The sequence below is a fragment of the Netta rufina genome (genome assembly GCF_964035555.1).
Source record: "Netta rufina genome assembly, chromosome: 1".
NCBI classification, from domain to species: Eukaryota; Metazoa; Chordata; class Aves; order Anseriformes; family Anatidae; genus Netta; species Netta rufina.
The window spans coordinates 97120732-97144790 of NC_140123.1; the positions used below are offsets into that span (position 1 = coordinate 97120732).

At 38.1% G+C, this 24059-nt stretch overlaps 1 protein-coding gene across 1 annotated transcript in view; it reads right to left on the reverse strand.

The window, feature by feature from the left end:
- Nucleotides 1-23047, reverse strand: part of SAMSN1 (SAM domain, SH3 domain and nuclear localization signals 1) — a 35187-nt gene extending 12140 nt beyond the window's left edge. Inside the window, exons 1-5 of the mRNA XM_084285890.1 lie at nucleotides 22879-23047; nucleotides 5500-5571; nucleotides 4767-4922; nucleotides 2627-2747; nucleotides 1062-1213 (exon numbers count right to left, since the gene is read on the reverse strand). Coding sequence (XP_084142016.1) covers nucleotides 1062-1213; nucleotides 2627-2747; nucleotides 4767-4922; nucleotides 5500-5571; nucleotides 22879-22935 — 558 coding nt within the window. The 5' untranslated portion in view covers nucleotides 22936-23047. The remainder of the gene's footprint in view (nucleotides 1-1061; nucleotides 1214-2626; nucleotides 2748-4766; nucleotides 4923-5499; nucleotides 5572-22878) is intronic.
- Between the last annotated feature and the right edge of the window lie 1012 nt (nucleotides 23048-24059).

A 24059-nucleotide genomic window follows, 5' to 3' on the forward strand; every position in this document is an offset into this window, starting at 1 on the left:
TCAGGAACTTTAGATATGGATGCACATCAGGATTAGGTAGCTCTAAGGCAAGCTGCAGTTTTAATTCAGATTCAGGGCACTGAAATTTATTGTGATATTCTTAGAGGTTTTCAGACTTAAGTATTAGTTTTTAATTGTAAAATACACCACCTTAATGACTTTAAAAGTAACCTAGGTGAGCCAGCAGAAATTTGACATTTCATTACCTGATAAACTGTTTTGAAAGAAATACCTTAGGTATGTGTAGAAGTGGAGGGTAAATGTTGGAAACTGCAAATACTTGCAGAGCAATTGCTGTAATACAGGCCTGAGAGCAAAGGAAGGAGACTGCAGTGAGATACATATGAGGATTTTGACAAGAAGATGCTGTGAAAAAGATAAAAAGATGAGGCAAGAGTACAATCTGGATAGGAAGGTGTTTACAGAGAGGGAAAAGAAAGATTTTCCTTTAGAGAAGAGATAACAGATGCAAATAGTCTGAAGAATGATGATATTAAATGCATCTGTGCATGGATGGAGAAGAATAGGGCTGGACCTTTTTAGTAGTGTTGAACTGGTCCTATGTCTGGAGCTTCTTTTTCTCACTCCCACAGCATGGACACCCCTGCTATGATGCCAGAGCCAGAGAAAATTCATAGTTCAAAAGTGTGAGTAAATAAAGGCTTAATGAAAAAGTGAGCTGTTTCCAGTAAAGACAATGTGTGCCACCAAGATCTTGATACAATCTAACTGGAGAGGGAACTTCATGCCCCATGAGACTCTAGATTTTCTTACTTTAGATCTTCTAGGGAACCAACATATGTTTTACTCTGAGGAAATATTATACTGATGAGGTACCTCCCTGGAGGCCTATGTCTTAAAAAGCCTTTAGCAGCAGCTGACTTAGCATCATTGTCTAAACTAAGTCATTACAGAAGCACTGCAAAAACAGATCTGTATTGCTTTTAGAGTGATGCATGTGCTTAACAGTTAAAAATGTTTTAGCAAGCATATTCTTTCACATGTAAAACATGCCTACAGTGGTCTTACTGGAAAAGAAGAAATCCTGACAGTTGTCTTACCTTAATTTTCAGAGAGTCAGTGTCATAAGGACTTGGTGTGAAGTCGGTGTGCACTTTGGCTCGACCACAGAAAGGCCCACTGTAAGGGACTTCGTCATCAAACCTGAGGCTATCCCTGTTGCTTGTTCCATCAGAGCAGCTGGTCACCCCACCTTAAAGAGAATCAAGTGGAAGCTGAGATCTCCTGCACTTAGTGTCCAGACATTCAGTTCTGCACAGCAGCAGAGAGGAAGGCTTTCAAAAGCACAGAATTAAGAAAGAGCATACTCCACAAGGTTTTGACACATTCCAGGAAAAATACATTCAATAAAAAGCATACTACTACAGACTGAAGAATATAGGTTGGAGATCTTTCATTAACATCTTCCCTAAAATAATCTTTTTCTGGTGATGATACTAATAGACTACACATTTTACTTACAGACTTTTTTGAAATATTACCTCTGCAGATTAATAACATGTACTCTGAAAGTGCAATTTAGAGAATTAATTTTGCTGAACTTCTCCTGTTTATTCAGAGAAATGAAAACAAGTACTGTAGAAGTTATTTTATTTCATTACAGAGCTAGCTAAAACATCAAAAGAACCTGCATTGCAGAGCAAAATTTTAATCTTATCAACATTTCTGCCTGTCATTTTATCCAAGTTGAGCAATAAAATATCAGCAGAGTAATTCAAGCAAATTTGAGCAAGCTCTGCAATATCCCATCCAAATATGTTTTTAGATAAGAGCAGCAGTGTGTTGGAAGTAAACTCCCATATATAATTTTCACAAATCACATCACAGAAAATGATCATAAAAATGGTTTTGTTTGAGGTGATTGCTTAAGTGCACAGCTCCATCTCAGGGCCAGATAAACAACTAAGTGGAAACGGCCAGGACTGCAATTCAAGCCCCCACTTATGGCTCACGTAATGTCTGCAGTGACAGCACAGCAATATCATCATGGACAGCTGTGACCTGCTGCCCAGGGACTGTCCACAGCAGAGCAATTGAAGATATGTGGAGGCAAACTCGACCTCTCTTCAGATTCGTTCATCCTCCAATTGAGAATACCCAGTTGGGTGTGGGGGTTCAGTGGGATTTCAGAGAAGTAGACTGCATCTCTGCATCATGATCTGAAGCTGCCCAGTCAGGCTCCCATCACCCATCATCTCAGACAGACATCTCACATTGTCTGTCTCACATCCACAGAGTGAAAAATGAACTCACAGCCACTATCTGCAGAGAGGATACTTGTGTGGTTGCACCCAGGAACTGCAACTCAGCAGTGCTACCCCCCCAGAAACATTCATGGTATGTATCAGCATCATTCACTGTAATCCATGTTGTTGTTAGTGTTATTATATTTTTACTTCTTTTAATATCAACACTCTTAAAAACACTCAGGTTATTTCAGGCATATCTACCTTAGCTGCCCATTTGATCAGATTATATTTTTGTCTGCCAGACTGAAGAGCTGTCTACTACCACATTTTTGATCACCAGATCTGATACCTCAGACTTAAGCAATAACAATATTGGACCAGGTACTGAATTAGAAGTATGGATATCTTGTACTTACTGGATGAGCTCTGACCACTGTTTAGACTGTAGAGACTTTCCATAGAGTCACTGGCTTTTATGGAGCCCTTCTCAGTGTGTATTCCACCACCAGGATCACTGTCATCTTTTTCTTCTTCATTCTTTAAAAGAAAAATCAGATGTTAACATAAGATTTATTTTAGTCAAACTTTTTTTTTTTTTTTTTTTTTTCTTTCACTTTGAATCATCATTGCACTTGGAGATTTATTCATAACTACATTTTATTAAGAACTACTCTAAGAGAGAAGGCATTTTAGGAGTTGATGCCTAGTACTAAGGATACCCAATCCCAACACTATGATCTTGGAGAAATCACTTATCTCCTCTCTGCCCCACTCATGTAATTTCACTTCTTCTCAAGTGATTCTTCATCTCAGAAGACTACAATATATTACAGCGAACAAAGGCTTATAATGAAAAAAATGTAGGTAGCCAAATAAGATGTTTTTTTCTGATTGTGAGGAAGAAATATAAACTTTAATTATGAAAGCTCATGGCGAAGGCCTTGCTGACACATCTATGTTTTGTACTGAGCCTCTGAAAATCATGGGCACTTTATTTTGCTGGCACACAAGCAAGGGCATTCCAGAGATGGCTTGCACATATGTACAGCATCAATACATGTATGTTTTAGCACCATACTTACTACCTTGGTTAACCTACATATTGGCCTCAGAATCCCATGTATTGCAGAAGTAACAGATGCATTTTTCTCTTACAAAATCTAGTGGCGTATGAAATCTGTTCCTGGAATTTATGAAATTAAATCACACCTCAGAAATCACAGTTTATACACTTAACAAATTCAAAACAAGAAGGCCTGTATTTCAGGCACAGATAACTTAGGGATGATGTAACAACTAAGTGAAATAATGCTGAGCTTTCAAAAGAAGGAATTTCTTCAGCAGATTGCATCACATTCTCAATGTGCGTATTATCCTCTTGTACTTAGGACGTTACATCACATTTGCGGAAATGTTAATCATCCATCAGGTGACTGATGGATGTCAAGCAAATATGACACTGCATGTACGGAGACCCATACAGGTACATACAAGGCATAACACTAAAATGAAAGACTATATTGGTTTTCAGCAAGGACAGTGCTTGTTACACCAATCATCGGTATAAGCCATAGATTAATCAGTGGACCAATATCACTGGTCATCATCTACTGCAGGTATGAAGATCACACTATATGTGAGTCCATCCAGGTAATTCATTGAATTTCTTTCATGTGAATGGTTTCTGTTAATGTGCAGAAGATAAATGTTGAAATTATGAGTTTTCTTTCTCATAGTATAAAATTAATGGATTGCAACTTGCTGAATTTTAGCAAAAAATACAAATTAAGGTAAAAAAATAGGATTTCTTGTCTTTGACCTCCAAAACTGCTAAACTTTATGCTTATTAGCATGTTGGGAAGTTTCATGCTTATTTTTCCTAGTTATTTGATGTTGATACATGTATGAGATAGGATGCACACCAGCTAGATTTTTTAGAGATCCTTTTTCCTTATGTGTCTTAAAATTTGGAACTCAGTGACAAAAGATACTGACGAAACAGGGTTTACAGTGCGTAAAACAGATCATATGTTTTTTATATTTAATAAAGATAGCTTCACATAGTAGATAAAAGCAGATAAAACATATGAGTTGTCATGCTGTAGGATGCTGGCTGACCTCTACAAAATGGACTTTGGAAAAAAATCTTGTATTCAAAGATAAATTCTCCAATGAAGCGTTTTATACAGGCTGAGTATCAGACTGATGACTGGGTTCATCCAATACTCCCCTGTGTCCACATCAGGAGATGTTTTATGATACTTACACAAATTCTCCTTGATGACAAAGCAAAATTCGATGATGTAAAACTCCTAGGTCTAACTTGAGCCCTTACTGTGTGATGCTGTACTTGTTTATGTGCATGTGTGTGTACATTAGCATGCACATGAAAGAAAGCATACATATTAGAAGTTGTTTTAATTCAGTACTTTTAACCATGTTTTCATAGAATCTAATAACTGATAGCTGCTTGAAACAAGAACAGGAAAAAATGCACATAACATTGTTACTTCATATGCATTATCACCAAATACAAGATTCTTAAGCCGTGTTTACCATCTCCTCAGAGAGTGCCTTGATGTACTTTTTGCCCATCTTTTTCTTCATGGTAAGGGAAATGGCTCTCATCTTCTTACCCAGGCTTCTTCCATTACTTGCTGCTTTGGTTTGTACTGCATCTCCAACATCACTTACAGTCTCCAGTTCAGACACCTGATTTGAAATAAAAATGTAAGAAACAACTCACCAAGAAAATACAATTTGGTGCAGAGGAATGAGAATTACAGAATAATATTAAGGACACCAATGCAGTTAGGATGACAAAAGTTAGTCACAGCCATTTTCCTGGGGAATAGTATACCTAAAGAGGTTTGCAGCACACCCCTGCACTGCAAATGACAGAAAAAAAAATATCCGTCTTTCTGGAATTGTTGTTTCCCTTTGTTTATTGGCCTTAATACAAACAATAGTTGAGGGGATTTATACAGGTTGCTTGAAAACAAAAATGACACATCTGTAGTCTGCATGCATGTGTTGGTTACTTCGGGAACACACCAAAACGAAGTGCACTTTTGCCTTTTTTGAAAACTTGCTTCTAATCTTCACACCAAAGTAAGAAAATTTAAGCATGATTCTGTTGTTCATTTTGGCAAGAACTCAATCATCCAGACAGATCCAGGTACACAAGACAAGTTCTCACCAGTGTAGAATTTATACAACAGTTACTCAACGTTTTTTGCATAACTGTTATGGGAAAGAGATCTGAAGAAAGTAAAAATTTGATACAAACCTCAGCAGAATCATCTGTCTTTGATACTGAGTGATGTCTGAAACGGTCAAAGCTTCCAAAACTACTTGTGCGCTGTAAAGAAAGAGAAGACAAACCTGGAATCACTGTTTTTTTTTTTTTTCTGTTTTTTTTTTTTCTTTCTGTTTTGAAGGCTTAAATACGGCTGTCAAGTCACCCGTTTATATTAAAAAAGTCATTGGACCGTGAACTGCAGAAACAAAAAAATCCAGTGGAAACAAACGAGGAGGTGACTATATGGAAAACAAGTATTACTGTACTGCTGGAAACAGAAAAATCAATAAGAGAAACAATACCGCTTCAAATACAAATTAGATAATGGCTATGATTCAAGTTCTTTACATCAGTTTCACATAAATATACACAGATATCTGTGAATTACTTCTGGGTTAAATTGTTGTCTGTGTGTTTAGAAATAAAAAGCTATATACATAAGTATTGTGTGAGCCATAGAGTTGGTTATGATCGTGGAAACTTTTCAATTTTTATAGTTTACTTTCATGGCTGTGGAAACTGTCCAGGCTTCTTTACCAACAGGAATAGTCAAGGGCCACTGTGTAATGTGAATGCATTTTGTGCAAATTGTGTATGTTGTGGAGGAGTAACAGAATAATCAGGCAGGCCCCACAGTTTTGTTGATGACAAGTCAGAGATGCCTTTAAATCTGTTCCTAATATCAGACAGAATTTGGACATTTATCAACTATACAGAGTCCTTAAGGGCTTGTTTTTACATCTTCACCAGTACTCAATGCTAAGTCTGGAATTAATCCTTTTTTAAAAACTCTTTACCCTTACATACAAAACAAATGTATTTTAATGCAGTGTCCGGTTTCTTGAGTGGGGCTTACTATTATATACAATGCAATATCATCTCAGTTTGTTTCTAAGTGTTCAAAATCCCTCCTGGAGGAAAAGAAAAAACAGCTTTGAACTAAATAGCAAACCACAAACTCTTTGCACATCTTGAATGATTTAACAAGTGATTTCAGACTACCTGGTTACACACTTTTCTGGATTTATTCATCCATTACTTTGCCTACATGATTTCAACCAAACTGATTCCTTGCTCCATTGCTTATATTCCCCACAGCCACATGAGCCTTCTTTTCCTCTTCCCCTGGTTTCTAACACGCCTGTCATGCCCCCTTCCTTTGGCATCTCCAGCTGACTCTTTTCACTGTTATCTGGGAAATCTGCAAGCCTGAAAAGGACCTGCTAGCTCCTTGCATTGCGCTATCATTTCAACTTTCACATCTTCTCTACCAGGTAAGGTAGCTTGAGAGGGTACTGAGGTGGATCATCCATTGGGTAAGAAAAGAGGAGGACAAAAGGGCTTGTTTAATAGCTGATCCAATTGCCCACTTTTGTGCTGCAGACATGGTAAATGCTGGTATAAACCTGCTTCCAGTGAAGCTAAGGGGAAATCTCTCCACAAATGTAAAAGGAGCAGAAGAACACAAACACTGAGTGCTTTAGGAAATGCTGCCCTTACAGTGCCTGTCCTCCAGGTCCCTATCCAGATGACTGGGTTAGTAATGCTGTTGAAGTGATGTGGTCTGAATTGCTGGAAGACCAGACATTTTAGAGCTGATGCCTAAGTAAAAATTTCAGCTTTTGGTGTCTTGCTGAGTACTGATACAGTACTGTGCCTGCTCTGCCCCTCTGCCCACAGTCACCAAGATGTTGTTCACTGCCCTGCCTCCATACACTCTCCTTTCCTGGCAGTAGTTAGTCCTCTGAGAGACTCAGCAGTAATGCTGCCATACTCCTGATGCAGTACAGGGTGACAAGTTGACATTCAGTCTTCACAGCTGTAGTCTGGTTTTAAGGAAGGAGTTCATCAAAATGATACTAGCTATGAGGATCACACACACACCTCCCCTGAGTATTTCCATCCGGGAAGAACCCCATCTTATTCTGTCCCTGCTCATAAATCATAAGGTTACTACACGTATTAGCTTCTTTATCACTTACACACAGTCACTTTTAAACTAAAAATAGTTTGCAGAGGGGAAAAAATAAGACAAAGAAAAGCAACGAGAAGCCATGTGAAAATACTTTGTTTTAAGTCTCTATTTCTGAAGAAGAAAATTTGCCTCTCCTGGAACAGAACTGAAAACAAAAACTCCCCGCTGTTTCATTTCCCTGTTTTTCCACCTACACTTATTTATTAACAACCCCCCGCATCCCCAGATAAATAAATAAATAATGTGGACATAGCAGTGGGAGAGGCCTGAGCACAACCAGATAGGAGAAGAAAGTGTGCCCACATTTTGGGTCCGTGTTCTAACCATTGCAGCTTAAGAGAAAAAGAAATAACACTTTTTTTTTTTTTTTTTTCACTTATATTTCTAGGCCTATCTCACCTGAAAAATATTTCCAGCCAAAGGTTATTTGAAGAAGCTGACCCAGATTTGTGAATATTTTTGGACAAGTAAAATGACATTTACTATTCACTGAGGTGAAAAAAAAAAAAAGAAAAAAAACAAAACAACAACAAAAAAAAAAAACAAAACAAAACAAAACAAAAAAAAAAACAAAAAAAAAAAACAAAAATCAAAAAACCTGCACATCTCTGCTCTTAATTGATTGTAATCTCACAGAAAATCTCTGTTGGGTAAACATTGTGGTTTATTTGTTTATTTTTACCCTGTGAAGTTGAAAAAGACCATTTAGACTGTACACTTTAATTTTATCTAAAATTCCCATATAGAACTTTGCTATTAACTAGATGAAAAATATCCTGTGACAAGAGGTTAGCTCAATAGTATGATATAAAAACACAGCCCTAAGGATTATGGTTCTATTAGACAGGATTAACACCTTTCACTGGCTTGTCAACCCAGCCAAATGTGCCCTGAAGCATGGAGCGGGAGGCTGGGATTCACAGCAACGTTGGGAAGGTATAAAATAGTCTCACACAGTGATCTCTAAACATACACTGACCTTTCTGTTGCATTCAATCACTTGAAGATGTCTAGTAGGAATAACTGTATATTAAAGTGCAGATGTGCTGCAAATACTTTAAAAGGAACAAGAGGAAAAACATTGTTTATTGTTGGTCTTACCTATAAACAGCTTCAGCACAGGGAAATCGGTTATTCTTTTTTGACCCTTGAAACAACCTTATATTCTATGTGGCCAGAAGCCTTGGGCTATTTTGTAGTATACTTCAGTGTTGTTTCATCCCTATTAAATATTAATAAGGGTTACAGGATGATTTCCACTCTTCTAGATAATGGTCTTGTTGCACTGGAGAGTACTAAATAGGGCTGCTTCAGCACTTCTCTATACTAACTTTTTCCATTAAGTAATCAATAGCTACCACCTTTTAAAAATGTATTCAACCCCATTATACTGATAACAAAAGGCAGATTTAGGAGCAATGGGCTGCAGGGGAGCAGGACGATGACTTTCAGTAGTTTCAGTCACTGCATTAGTGTCAGGGAACACCTACCCTGTGAAGATATGGCCAGGCCTTTTTTCCAGTGGAGGGGAAGCTTTTAAAGTAAATGCAAAGCTACTAGGAGAAAATACACTATTGACTTTTGATACCAGTGTTCAGCATCCTATAAGATTAAGTGATTTTGCTGGCTGGATTCATGGAAGAGCTACCAGTGGATATGTTAAGCAAATATTAATTTGCTCAGTAAAATCTAATGGAGGCATGGGCAGGGACCGAGGGAGAACACTTATTTCTCCACATAATGACCGATCAAATAATTTCTACAAGTCAATGCACTAATTTTTATCCTTTCCCCTCTGGTATACCTAATTAGCATAATGGAAAATGTCAAAGATGTTTCAATATTTTAAATCCTTCTTCAATCTTTTTCCTTATCTTCAGTCCCCTGAAATTTGGGAACTTTATTTAATCGTTTTTGAAGTGGTAAATAATATCTAATCACTATTTATCTTAATTTGGACAGTGTGCAGTTTGTGATCTGGTTTGTCTGCAAATAGACTATCATTTTCCCCTGAAAAGGGTATGGTATACAAATAGAAAAACAGCAGCAAAAAAAGGTGCTGCAAAACATATCTTTTTGTTATAAAACACCCTTCCATTATAGCGCATATCATCAAAAAGTCAGGTAGGTCTTACGATAAACTAGTCAGAGCTTCTCCATGTCTAAGGACAAACTCTGAGCCAAAACTGACAGCGGTCATCCTGCTAAATAATCATTCTTGGTGCTATTCATCCCTTATCTTCCTTTGGACAATTTAGAATGCTCAGAGATATCTATCCCTGCTGTGAGAAATTCTGGCTTATTACATTTTACTTCAAGTCCTATTCAAAATAGAATTTCAGTCCAGCATGATGCAATGGCTTTGTACTGACCCTTTTGCACAAGTAAATCTCTTCAAATTCATCCATGCATTTTCATTTTTAGCTTCCATTCAACCTTAGACTACCCAGATCTGTAGGCTGTGCAAGGGCAAATGCAGTCACTGAGTAACAAAAAGGGAGCTCAGTGTGTTGCCCAATTTCCTCTCCTGCCTTAGACACCTCTATTCTTCCCTCTCTGCTCAGAAGAAGCCACAGCAGCTCCCAAGACGACAGTCTGTGCTTGCTGCTTTGATCAATGGTGATAAGTGGAGCCCGCGATCTGATTCATTTCACCTGTTCTTAGCTGCTCCCAGTCCCTTCAGAATCAGGATACTGTGCTGGGAATGAAATAACAAACTACCAAAGTGGGGATGAATATAACCACTCTGTTAGCTTATCTTAATTCTTGCACAAATATTCAAAGAAAATTCTCTCCTACTTTCCCAGAAGGCAAGATAGTAAGTTTTAGCTTTTGGGTTGTTCTGTGTAAAACAACAACAACAAAACCCCCTTGCACTTCTGTATAAAGAATGAGTATTTGCATACATGATTCAGTAACTTAAAAGTGTAACAAAGAAGTAAAAAAAAAATAAAGGACATCACAACCTCCCTACCTCAGGGATTTTTCCTATTTACACATTAGTTACACATATAGAACATCTGACCACTAACCAAGCTATTAATATAACTTTATAGCCCACTGAAACATGGCCTAAACCTTGTACTTCACCAGTCAAAAGCAATAAAAAAGATACAGCTTGTTCTTGCTAACTCAAATAGGGCAATCTACTGAAATGGCACTTTTAACTGGCTTAAAAATGACTCTATAAAAGACTCCAGTTGTTAACTTGGCCCACTATTTGTGGTCTGCATGGAGGTGGGGAGTGAGGAGAGCAGGGTGGGCTTTGAGCAAGGCTCCTGCCTTGAAGCTTCAGAGCAAGCACCCTAATTTTAATGGCAGAAAATAACTAGAAACTAAGAGCTGTGTAAAATAACAAGTTTGTCATACTTAACACTCCCCCAGGTCAACGAACTTCACTCGTGGAAGTAAACTCCGAGCAGCCCTGTTATCAATGCCCCTGGCAGGCACCAGCCCCAAGCCAATGGTGACATGCAGCAGGTGGTGCAGCCAGGGACCTGACCCAAGGACACCCAGTGCAGGGCAGAGAGCCAGGGGCCACTGCCATTACAGCAGGGTAAGCAAGGGTGCAGGGCTCCACAGGGTGGGGGCCCGTTTCTGCAAACTTTCCTTGGGAATAGGCACTAACAATATCTGTCCTGCAGCTGAGTTTTACAAAAGATATGAGCAGGGATGGGAGGGGATACAACTCTTCTTTGAATTCTGTTTACCACTGTAGAACTTGGATCCTTGCAATCAGTGTTTGGAGTCTGTGACTGGGGATATAGATTTTTTTTTTTTTCTAGCCTTTTTTTCTTAACTTGGAAAAGGAGATAAAGCAACTAACTGCTCAAGTCAGTTGCTTGGTCAGTGAGCGACAGCATTCGACACCTTGTGGGGTGGGAACTTTTACTGGAGATAGAGAAAATGTACATTTTAAACAGCACTATTGCTGCCCAGTTGTTGCAGAGCACTCCCACCCCCCCCAGTGAGAAAAGGCTCCCAGTGCTCTTCTGGCAACCTGGCCAAGTCTGGGAGCATGCATGCAGGTTTTGGCAATAATTATGTAATTAAGACTTTATTATTTATATGACATTTAATTAAAAGTGACTTTCAGTGGCACACAAAACCATGAAAAGAAAATGACTTTAAAAGAAGGTTAAGGATGTGTGACAAACTCAGAGGAGCTATGAAAATGACAGCTAAGGACTTGGCATGATGTGCACCTCTACTGCACTGTTATCCTTTTATATCCTTCACTTACACATGGGCAGAAACACTGAGGGACAAGCTTGGAAATCCACCCTCCACAAAACAGTGACCACAGTGAAGGGGAGTGTTATGTGAGCAAAGACTGGTTAAACACTGCATAAGCACTGGAGGCTTTGGTCTTTAATCCCTTAAATAACAACATCTGTTCTTTCCCGAACCTTCCTCCTCCTGAACCACAGCAATTCGCATACAAATTCTTGTATTTTACAAATGAATTGCCTTGTTTCAATTAAAGTCCTTTCTCTACTTCCTTATACAGCATGATATTATTAATGCTGGGTGTTATCCTGGCCCTGACCTTGCAGGGCTCAGTCGGATTTCTCTTGTGAGAGAAATTACGTTGTTCTGCAGGACGGGCTTTAAGAGAAGATGAAAATATGTGCGCAAAAAGGTGAGCCAAGAAGAATGAAGTGCCTGAGGAGTCAGTTTTGCAGGGAGCTCTGAGCCCATCCTGCACACATAGAGTGGAATAGGCTGCTTGGTCTGCGTCCCCTCCCAGAGGAGGCAGAGTTCTCCTCTGTGTGGTTATTGTGGGCAGCAAGGACCCCCACCGCCACATCATGCTGTACAAAGACCACAGGTGGAACAGCGCAGGGATCCACAGCATGTCTGAGGACTTTGCTGTCCTCTTCTGCATGGCTGAGAAGTGGCTGCAGCTGCCGATGGCCAGCCCTGCAGCACAGTGGGAGGGATGATGCTTTGGTTGGAGCCTCTGTGACTTGGCTGTCGTACCACAGCCGTTTGAGATCCCTTGCAAGGGTCATTTCGGTGGCATCAGGAGACTCCTTGCCTGTCTTGCACTTCATTCAAGCACAGTGTGGGAGCTGGTCCTGCTCCCATGGGAGTCACCGTGAATGAAATGCAGCTGCTATATTTCTTGCTAGGCAGAGGCACATTTTGAGCAGAAGATATTCCTTCAGATGACCTTCCAAAGGGAAACAAGATTAAAAAGTAACCTCTAAGTCACGGTTAAATCTGACTGTCTCAAAAGCTCGTTTGGTTTTTTGAAGAGTAAGCAAACTTTAGAAAACCCTTGTACAAGTTTTACTGCAGTCCTGCAGCCTTATCCTTGACAACAGGTAATGACCAACAATAAGCTAATTCTAAGAAACTTGGGGGGGAGGGAGGGAAGAGAGGGAGTTAGTTTTTATTACTTTTAAATGAGTGTTTGATACATCATGTTGGTTCCTCTGATTAATGTTCACAGCAAACTCAGCCATTGGAGTTGTAATGTTTCTGCAAGCTTCCCTACAGCAAAGCTTAGCCATTAATTCAGTGGCATATGTCAGCTCAGCAGAGCAAGGTCACTCTTCTCTTTCAAGGGGAACCTTTTTAGAAATAATAAAACTGACAGAAAGTTCTTTTTTGCATGCTTTATGTCACCTGAGGTTGAGTGCTGCAGTTAATATCACAGAGCTTATAAACATTCCCATCTTCAGCAGTCTCCAACCCCACTGGGCTCTTGGAACCTAAACTTTTTTTTTTTTTTAAAGTAATATAGTGACAGCTTTATGTGGGGCAGACATACTGTATGTAATCCTAAATGAGTAAAAAATGAGTAAAAAATTGAACAAATCTTTTCTTAGGCTCTTTAGAGGAGAAATTTTGGAAGTCACTAAGAGACTGCTGATAATGCAGTATGGATTTAGGATGTTAGTGCTTAGAGGAAAAAAAAAATAAAGACTTTGATAATTTGTCTCTGTGGATTCTTGTACCTTTGGCTAAAGGGTGGAGAGGAGAGGGGGGAACATGACACAGTTAAAATGTTACTGGTCCACCTTGTTTCCATTTCACTGTTAACTAATACTGCAGGCTGGAAATCTGTGTAGGCATGTAATGTAAAGGAGAACGCAAAGTTAATTGATGTATTTATGGAATCATTTCTAAGTTGCAAGTAAATTCAGTTTGCAAGTAAAAAAGTGTTAGTCATCTGTTATGACAACTAATCGCAACTGAATGGAACCGGAACTTATTTATCGGAATACAAATATTACAAAGCATGATAAACAAACTTACTGCTGGAGAATAAGATCCAAACAATAGGTCAATTTCCTCCCCTCATTATCTCCCATCAGACATCCTGACTGCACTTGATTAATGAATCCATAGTGAGATTAGCTGAAATTGCCTTAATGGAGATGCAATGCAGTGGAGAAGCAAAATTTAGTGTGGTATCTATCATCAGTCATTGTGAATTTTAGTGTTTCATCAAATCTATATATCCATTTATTTACATTATTTTTATCTTGGAGAACAATAAAAATCAAACAAAAGACTATACTCATTACAGTGGGTTAACTTTTGGCTCCTTTAAAATGATGACCAGTGTCACCATGCTTTTTTTCCTTCATATATCCTCCCTTGTCAGAAAGCTGAGCTCCAGTGTTGGCTTATTGCCATCAAATGGCCAAAGTTATCTTAATTATCCAGTTGAAGAAAACATACTTTGCATTTCATTGCAGCCTTGCAAGCTTCAAAACCCAGACATACTTGTTTGCACAAAATATGCATGGGAATCCTAAATGTTTGTTAGAAATTTGAGTATAAATAAATAAATAAAATGAGCTTCTTGTTTTGGACCAGTTGAAATAAAGTTTCAAATTCAGAGTTTCCTACTGATTTAGGAACGTGTAAGAATACATCTTAGTGTACGTGATATGGTATGTGAGATTCTGGGCTTTCTTTGTAGCGTAAGTCCTATCACTGCAATCCTGGGGTGGTGGTGGGGATGAGAATAAATCTAGTTCTCTGAAGACAAGATAGCATCCTGATTCTGTTCAGGTCATTTTTATATCAGAAAGGAAAAAATACAATCCACAGCTCAGTGCAGGTACTGGATATGGCAAATGGTACCCATCTAGTATCATCAATTCCCCTTTTTCTGATTATCTCTGTGGCAGTGGGGTTACTATGACCACAGCTCAGTGGAATACTAAGATTTCATTTCACGAAAAACAAATTCACTAGACATTTGGATTGTATTTTCTTTCAGATGCCTGACAAAATTGAGACTAAGCTCTTACAACCACCAGGAAAATGGTGCATAATTGAGAGACACCAATGAGATGATGCTATCAAGGAACAGGCAGCAATGAAAGCTTTGAGGAGTTAATATGAAGCCCCAAAACAAGGCTATACTTGAAATCCTTCTCAAATCTGGCCTATGGCTGCAAAGGAGATTGCATTATCTACAAGGTTTTAAACTTTCATGAATAGCAGGAACATATTTTCTTCTACCATTCCTTCAGATACTATCCAAAATCCCAAACACATAGTTTTCAAGCATTTTCTCCAGGTAGGCACAATGACCAAGAGACTCTCACTAATCAAACAAATATAAACTCTATTAGAGAGACAGGAAGAAAATCATAGAAGTACCCCAACAGGATATATCAGAAGAGCTTTGCCATGTACTTGGGGCTAGAGCTGGATGACTGCTGTACCATCATCAGTTACTATATACACTCACTACACAAGCTTTGAGCTTTTTATCCATCAGTGAACCATGTCCCCTTTTCAGTTCTGTGAAGCACTTTTTAGACTTAACATATGATCTTTAAAAGGAGGCAGACAGAAAGAGGAATGAGAGAAATACAGTGCAGTTGTGGAGAATGAAACCAATTCATGAGCAGTAATGCTCAACATCAGCTTTGCTGAGGTGAAGGCAGCCGAGAGTCAAGCTTTGTAAACTCATTCAGCTGCATTGGTTACTTTGTCATCTCTTCTTTACACATCTGCATTTGGCTGTGCTGTTGCTACGTGAAGCTGATTTCTTTATCTTGTTACTGCAGGCTGACAGTGACAAAGCTCCATCTTGATCTTAAACATAAAGGCAGAGGGAAAACATGAAATTACACCACAGTTTTTCTATGCTTTCTAGTTGAATGGCAGTCCTGCAGTGCTTCTGTTTTCCCTGAAGAAGCCATCAGAAACCCTGCAGAAAATCTTAAACCCAAGTACTCAAGTATTTCACTAACCCCAAGTATCATTTACCTTTCAACATGTCTGAAAGAACAGCAAACTTACTGCACATTCTGAATGAGGTCAACATGACCAAGAAGAGGAACTCACTACTTCCTAAAATTCTCAGTAAGTAATTGTTTAGCATCCCGTGAAAAACAAGGACAGATACGTCAGGTTACTTGGTTGTTCTTGTGAAGATGATAAAAGAGATGAAGGTATGAAAGGGTAAGAAAAGAACTAAAACTCCATCCATAAGACAATGACACAAAACGTTAGATGGATAATAAAATCTTTGTCCCAGAGAAGGGCTTTCTTTTTGGCTTAAATGCTGGATGACGGCTAGGAATAACAGACCCTTTGCAGTTGATGTTCAGCATACCAGAAAGATGCCTGTAGATGTTAGAACTAGTAACTAAGCAGCATAAAGTCTGTGTACAAGTGAAATCACCATGCAGCTTTCTGTGTATCCTTGGAATAAACATGCAGAGATATACTGGAAAAAAAGTTGCAGTATGATGCATAATACATGCAGTCAAAGAAGCAGCTTTGTGGAAGTAGTTCAAAATCTCCAGATTTCTCTCAGGGCTGGAATTTCAACCTCAAGTTTGGAAAAAAGAAAAAAAGTAAGATGATGCTCTTCCGCTATGTAAGCAAAATAAAGTATAAACACCTAGAAAGGTAAGAACATGCAAATATAGAAAAGATTTCCCTTGGGAAAAAGATAGGTGGTCATTCATCATCCTCTGGAATATTAACACACATGCACACAGACTCCTTCATCTGATGTATGAAACAAAGTTTTCCATTACAATGGATTAAAGGACACATGACTTGCTAAATATTCAGAGCATATATAACCTCTAGCCTGTTGCCGAGCAGAAAGATGTCTAGAGCAAAACCACAGACATTGATAATTTGTGGAAGTAAGTGAAACTGCTTCTAACAACTGAAGTAATTCTGCTGTGTCTGTTACAAGCTTTCAGAAGATAAAGCTTACAGGATATTGGGACTACAGAGGCCCAGAAGACTTCTCTTTTCATTTCCTGGTGTGGGTTTTGCTAGAGATTTCAGCCCAACACAGCAAGAGGTTCATTCTTCTGGCTAAAGTATTTGTAGCCACCCAAAAACTGCTTATACCAGCCAGATTTATAAATTCAGTCTGGATTTATATATAATACAGATTACTGGAAGATATTGAAACCTCCAAAGAACTTTAGGCCACATCCTCTGCCCTGCCCCTACACAGATACTGCTTTTTACAAACAATGACCTGGCCAGTGTTTGATTTAAGAGTATTTTGGGTTTCCTAGAAACACAGTATTGAAGTTGAATGCTTTATAAAGATAGTTAAAGAATCAGAAGGCAACTAATGCTGATTTATATCACCTTGGTATTTGTGTTACAGTACTTATCAGAGAGTACAGTTATAACTGTTGTGGTTGATAATCAGATTTCCAGAAATGGCTGGAGAATGTAGTTCAGACATGTTTCTTGAAATGTCCTTGCTTGCTTAGAAAAACAAAGAAAGAATTGCACTGGTTTTGTTTGTTTGTTTTTAAATTTAAGCAAAATTCACATTAATGTGAAAATATTCCCCTCAGAAAATTTGTTTTAGAATATTTTGTTATCTAAGGGCTTAAGCCTGGGTAGCAAAGGTAAATCAAGTAAGGGAATAAATAAGAAATGGCCTGAATTTTAAATATTTTATTTTATTTTATTTTAGTTTAGTTTAGTTTAACATGCAAGCTAGTCAAGAGTTGTGTGAGTCCTCATGATCCTTTGTATTGTTCTGAGCATCAGAATGTGGAGTCTGGATATCTTAACAGCCTCGTGGCAAAGGGGAGGAGAAAGATAGTTCTTCCTTCAAAACAAAGATCCTGGACCCTTACTTACTCTCTGGTGAGAAAACAAAATTCCAGAAATTTCAAAATCTTATTTTGAAAGAGATATACTATCATATAAGTTAGGAAAGAGTCTGAAAACAAACAAACAAACAAAAAAACACAAGCAAACAAACAAAAAAAACACTTTATGGACCTGCTGTAGACCAAAGCAAAAATAAAATTTTGGCTGATAATCAGTATTTAGAAACAAGATGTTGATATGAAAAAGGAAGAAAAATAACAGAGATAAGAGGAGCAGTAACATGATTGCAGAACTTTCCACTTACACAAGAAAAATACCCCAGGGTTAACTCTAACCTTGTTCAATTTTTTTACGAAGTCTCAGGGAGACAGGAAACACCTTCTGACGTGTCACCTGCAATCCCTTTTTTCCTCATCTGCACATACATGATTATTACTAGTATGATTTTTTCTTTCTCTGAACCCTTCCTTGATAAAAGCCCACAGGTATTTCCACTGTGAACCAGATTCTCAAAACTACTTCCCAGATGTCATCTGTTTCTGCTTATTTAACAGAGTTCAAATGGATTTTGACAAACAGTGTTTCTTCAAGAGGCAATGGAGTAAAGACCTTTAATGACAGAACTATGTGTCATCTTTGCCTACGAGCATAAATTTGCACAGCGGGCAGTATGGTGAAAACAGCTTATCATCAACTCATCACCTCTCATCACTGTTAGAATGAAATGCAAATGGAAATGAACATCACTTCAGTCATGGCTGTGAAAATTAGCATCTGTGACATTAGCAGTGGCTCATTTCTTATACACTCAAAATTTCAGGGAGAAAGAAAGAATTTAAAACTTGCTATTTTCAGAACTCTACCAGTCTACCTTTGAAATAAAATTAAACCCCTCAGCTTTACCCACTCAAGAATAAATCCTAGTTAATATTCATTAGCAATGCACAATCTCTTCACTGCAGATCTTGTCCTACAGAAGATGTAATTGTCTTGAATCTTTTTTTTTTTTTTTTTTCCCTTTAGGTTTGCTGTACCTATTTTCTATTTTATTTTTTTCAGTAAATATTCCACATTAGACTGCACAAGCCACTGTCTAAGAAAAGTGGAGCACCAAAAAACTTGCTTGTAACATCTGTCTGCACTAAAGGCTTCAAACACAGGCAAGTGATAAACTTTACACAGATGACAAATCCCATAGAAATCAATAGGATCACAGCTAATTTGATCATTTATATGTTTTCAGGATAAGGATCAGGCCTTCTGTGAAGAATATACACAGAAGAGAAATCCTGGACTCTTTAAATCTATGGTAAAAATGTGCATTGATTTCTGTGCAGGCAGGGTTTCAAATAATGCTTATAAAAAGGAAAATTAATGATATGAAATACTACTAGGGGACAAAGTTGCACAGTAAAATATTTCCTTCCATTGGATTTGCCACTATTTTATTATAGCCCTGAAAATAAATAATAGTTTATCACCTTAGTAAGTGACTATTGATTTAATTAGAAGCTTGGACGTATTTTTGCCTAAACAAAATACACAGGCATTGACCCTGAATTGTCTTATACCAGAAGTAAGCCGAGTTCCACACATCGAGTATATTTGGAAGCAGAAAAAGAAAACAAAAATGTCTCAAACCTTTAGCATAAACATAGATCATCTGTCATGTAAAATAATGACATAAGACTTTCCAGAAAGCAAAGCCAGGAAAAAAATGGCACAAAGTCGTGTTTGCTTCAGCTTGAAGTAAAGCCAAGAATCATCATGCAGCTCTCAAGTTTGCTATGTCTGTAGGAATTTGAGAGAAACATAAGAAAAGCTTCTGCCCAGCATGTTACATTGTGTGAAGTGAGCAGCACAGTGCAGGGTCCAGCAATGCAGGGGACCCTCTCTGGCTGCAGCAAGCTGCTGGGGCCAAGGTGGACTCTGGTGATCAGTGCCACAAACGTGATCAGGCTATGTGCAAGCCCTAGTTTGTTTGACCTCACCTGCCCACAAATAATACTGAGATGTGGCTTGGAACAGCTACACCACATAAACCAAGTCATGTCCAGGCTGACAGAAAAGTGAAGGGGACAGGTGAGTTCTGAAAGGATGCGCTGAGAGTGCATGGGAAGTGCTTCGTGGGAAGTGCTCGTGCTGTACTGTGATAGAAAGTCATTTAAGGACCTGCACAGACAGACAGGTTGGATTAGAAAGAGGACAGACTTGAAATAGAGAGCTTAAACCCTCAATAAGTGTGAATTTCTTCAATATTAGGCAGTGTATTTTTAAGCCTTAGGACTGTTCCTTTACAATTCAACTGCCTAGGTTCTCAGCTGCTGTACAAGGTGTAAATGTATAAATCCACAGCAGTATGTGCAGCTATAATGATAAACATTAGCAAACGATCAGAATCCTTTCAGTATCTCTTTTGAAAATATTTATCTCCCCATTTTCTCTGGGATAACACTAGGTATAATTTTATTTTTTTTTTAAATATATATATTTTGCTCAAAAATGAATGTTTATTACATTTATTTTCTACTTTACATACAAATCATATAGTAGTTACATACATATCCAAACATATATAAAAGCTGCCAGATATGCAAAATTGTTATTAAGCATGTCTGCAGTGCTATAGTAATCCTTGCTGTATAAGGAAAAACTGCAACACTAGAATTTCATGGCAATGGACAAGTATCAACCTTTGGACAGAAGACACTGAGAGCTGCAAGATGCTATTTCTTATCTATGTAGCACCTAGCACATTTGCTGAATTGTCTAAAATGCCACAACAGTGAAGTAAATGTATTACAGAGAACTGGCAGTTAGATAAGTGAAAGTCTGTATTAGTCCTCCACTGGCCACTGACCTGCCCACCACTACTAGTGGCTCTATACAGGGACAGTGAATTGCCAAGTGAAGGTTTTAACAGCAACTGTGCATGGTATTCCTTCATCTTTATCAAAATGTATAACCACATACACTTCATGGACATTAGGTAATTTCACATTAGACTGTAATAAAAACAAAGGGATTAAAAAGAAAATGAAGGTGAAACACTTGAATCGATGCACAAAAGTTCATATAAATATGATAAAGACAACTGGTCACAGTGGGTAAGACTGAGTTGCCTAAACAGATGTTTTGGTTGTCCTGTTTGTGGGTCTAAGGTGGCAAACCACATTTTCACTTAACAGTCCTATGGCTTTCCCATAAGTCTTGTGTCATATGTGTCAGCCCCATGTGTCTGTTCTGGAGACACTAGGACATCTGGGACAGCCACCTAAAGCTGAGGAAAGGTAGCCCAAGAACTCCACAGTGACAATGGCATCCTTCCCTGTGAGTATAAGGTGATGTCAAATATTACCTACACAGAGCAGGGGTTGCCAGGAAGACATCTAGAGTAGTCACTTATGAAATTCTGTAACTTCTGTTGGGAGGTGAAGACATGCATCCCATGTTACCCAATTCTGTATTGAGCAAGTTAGGTATTTGCGTTGCTTACGCAGTGCATGTTTCGAAACATGCTATATCAAACAAAAATTTCTATTCCGTGTGAGGGAGGTGGTGGAAGCTGTCTCCTCCCACAACCTTTTTGTGAATAGCATATTCAGCAAAAGATTCTCATAGTGGAAGGTTTACACAGTTCTTTGCAAAAGTGAGACTATAGTAGGTGAAGTGTTTCAAAGTATGCTATTAAGGCAAAAAGATTCTAAACTACTTCACAAAGACTTTCCAATTTCTGGTAAACATTTAAAGAATACTGTCAGCCCAGCTATGTCAGGAGGTTTGACAATCAGTCAAGTGTTTAGACTCTCTTTATCTCTGCTTTACACACACAGTGAATCTGTATATATATATATAATGTTCACAGACTTTTATGTGTATATATAAATATATATATATATATATTTGCAGATTCACAGAGATTCAGAGATTCAAGAAGCTACAATGCCAGCATTTTAATAGCATGGAATACATTCATGAATGAATAACCAACTGTGTGGAAAACAAAGAAAATCAGACCATTTGTTAAGTAAAGTATTATTCTGGAAGAAGAGAGTGAACAAAAATGAATTTTGCAAATAATCAGTGGATTCAGGGTCTCATGATCCTTTCTTACTTATAGTGTAATTCAATACTAACTATACTCCTTCCCTGCCTTTAAAAAACAGTAAGATGGTGGAACAGAAGCAAATAGATACCATATAAACAAATGAAACACTTAAAATATATACACATCCATGGAAAAATGACTTCAAAATTGTTTCAAATCCATGGAACATATCATTAATTTTAATTGTTAATGAATCAGAGACTAAAACTGCAAATGTGATGTATAAAAGCCAATGCCGTGTAAAACCAGAAGGCATGCTTTCTGAAAAACTGTCTTCAATAAGCTTTTGGAATACAGAAGTCACAATGTGAGGTGTGTTCCCAAACAATGAGAGGATGGATATGTAAACTAAGAGACACTGAGTTACTGAAATCAGAGGTTTACGAAATGGGTTTTCTAGTCTCTTATTTAAATTTTAAGCACTGAAAAATTGATAGGAAAGTGCTTACATCTAGCAGCATCCATTTCTCTTAATGCTCACAACACAATTTGAAAGGTTATTCTACACACAGTCCAGGGACTTAAAGTTGTACGGCAGGACATATCCTCATGCATCTTCCAAAACTCACACTTTCTTTCTTGCAACTCCAGCTTGTAGAAAGTGTCCAGTGTAGCAACTTATCGATTTATTCAGACTATTTCTTTCAAGCTGAAAATATTCCCAGAAAAGTGAAGACGACTAACACTGATTGCCAAGTACCATCTCCTCCTCTATTAATGATGATACAAAAGCAGATCTATTAAAAAAAGGAACAAATATAGTTTTTCTAATCCATCACTACTTCTCACACTCTTTCGTGGGACATCATCCATTTATTACAAGTGCAAGGGAGAAAGGGAGCTTTTGTGAGTGTCTCTCATTAAAGCTTAATGCAGAACATACACCGAGAGACAACATCCAGTACCAGGACCCTATGGTAGCTTCAGAATTATGATTTCTTGGATCAGATCATTAATTTTATAAAGAGAGTACATAAAACTAAATTCTTGAAATTATACTACAGAGGGACATGCTGAGGAAATCCTGAATTACTTGAGGTTTTGGTTTTCAGCTCCACATTTTCTGTAAAGGCTGCAAAATCTTAAGAGCTACTCCACGGAATTACAACCAGTCCTACGCCTCTCAAGCACCTAAATATTCCTTTTAAACCTTGTTAAGAATTCCTGTTATAATTCATTGACAATAACAGTTAAACATTCTTACCTTTGGTTTTTGGCTTTTCTCCTTATCAGACACATTGGATGGTTTTCTCTTCAACATTTTAAATTCAGGTTTATCCAACTGATGTGCAACTGTTACTGGCTTGCAACTAAACTAAGCACAAAAAAATGTATACCACACAAGAGCACATCAGTTAATGCAGTTCCTTATTCTGTCAGGATGTGACCACACAGCTGCTTTGCAGAACGGGTGAGCAAGCTGAAATGGTAGTTTGGGGAGGTAGTGAGGAAGGAGGGGAGGAAGTGACAGGGGAGAGAGAGAGAGAGAGGTGCACTAACGAGATGGTTTGAAAATGAGGACAGGGTGCAGAGTAAGAAATTCTTTAAAACTTCTGTGTTACCGTCTGGCCTCAATAAGACATTGCACAACCTCAAGAAATCATTCTCTTTTCCTCTCTCATTTTTCCCACTCAACCTACTGGCACTAACTGCACCCTTCATTTCAGCTTGTACTGAGACTTGAATGTGAAGAAGGTGTGCTGCGCTTCTGAGCACCAAGGGATATTATTTCCCAGCAGATCTGTGCACTATGACCGTGTGCACTATGGCACACGGTCAAGCTGCTCCCTAATGTCTCCCTTTCTCACTTAGCTCATGCAATAAATGCAAGATTAAAGGCTAGTGTTTGGGAGAGAAGGAAGGATTTCTAAAGCCATTTTCTTATTTTGCATGGTAGAATTTTTTTTTTTTTTTTTGCCTTTCATCACAGAATTTGGACACCCTGAAATAGCACTTTTCAGTCTTCCACTGTTGTTGATTCGGTGGCAAAGTAGAAGGGAGAACAACCAAGTCTAACAGAAGGCTTACAACAAAGAGCCATGGGAGAATGATAAATTAAAGTTCTTTTTTTTACCCCCTTTAAAAACAAGTCAGGGATAAATGAAAGTGGTGGTACTAAGATAGCTTAGAATTTATGCTTATTTTTGTTTGATATAATTTGCCAAAGTCAAACACACACAAATCTGGACTATTGTTAAAAAAAAAAACCAAAACTTATTTGTTGTGAATCATAAAACATAAAGCCTGAAAAGACGGGGGAAAACAAAACAAAACAAAACACAGCTTTTTGCTGAAAAATGGATGAAAATTCTCAATTACAAACCTAAAATCTTTGGGCTACCCATAGAAATTCAATGAAATCATAACATTACTACAAAGGAATAA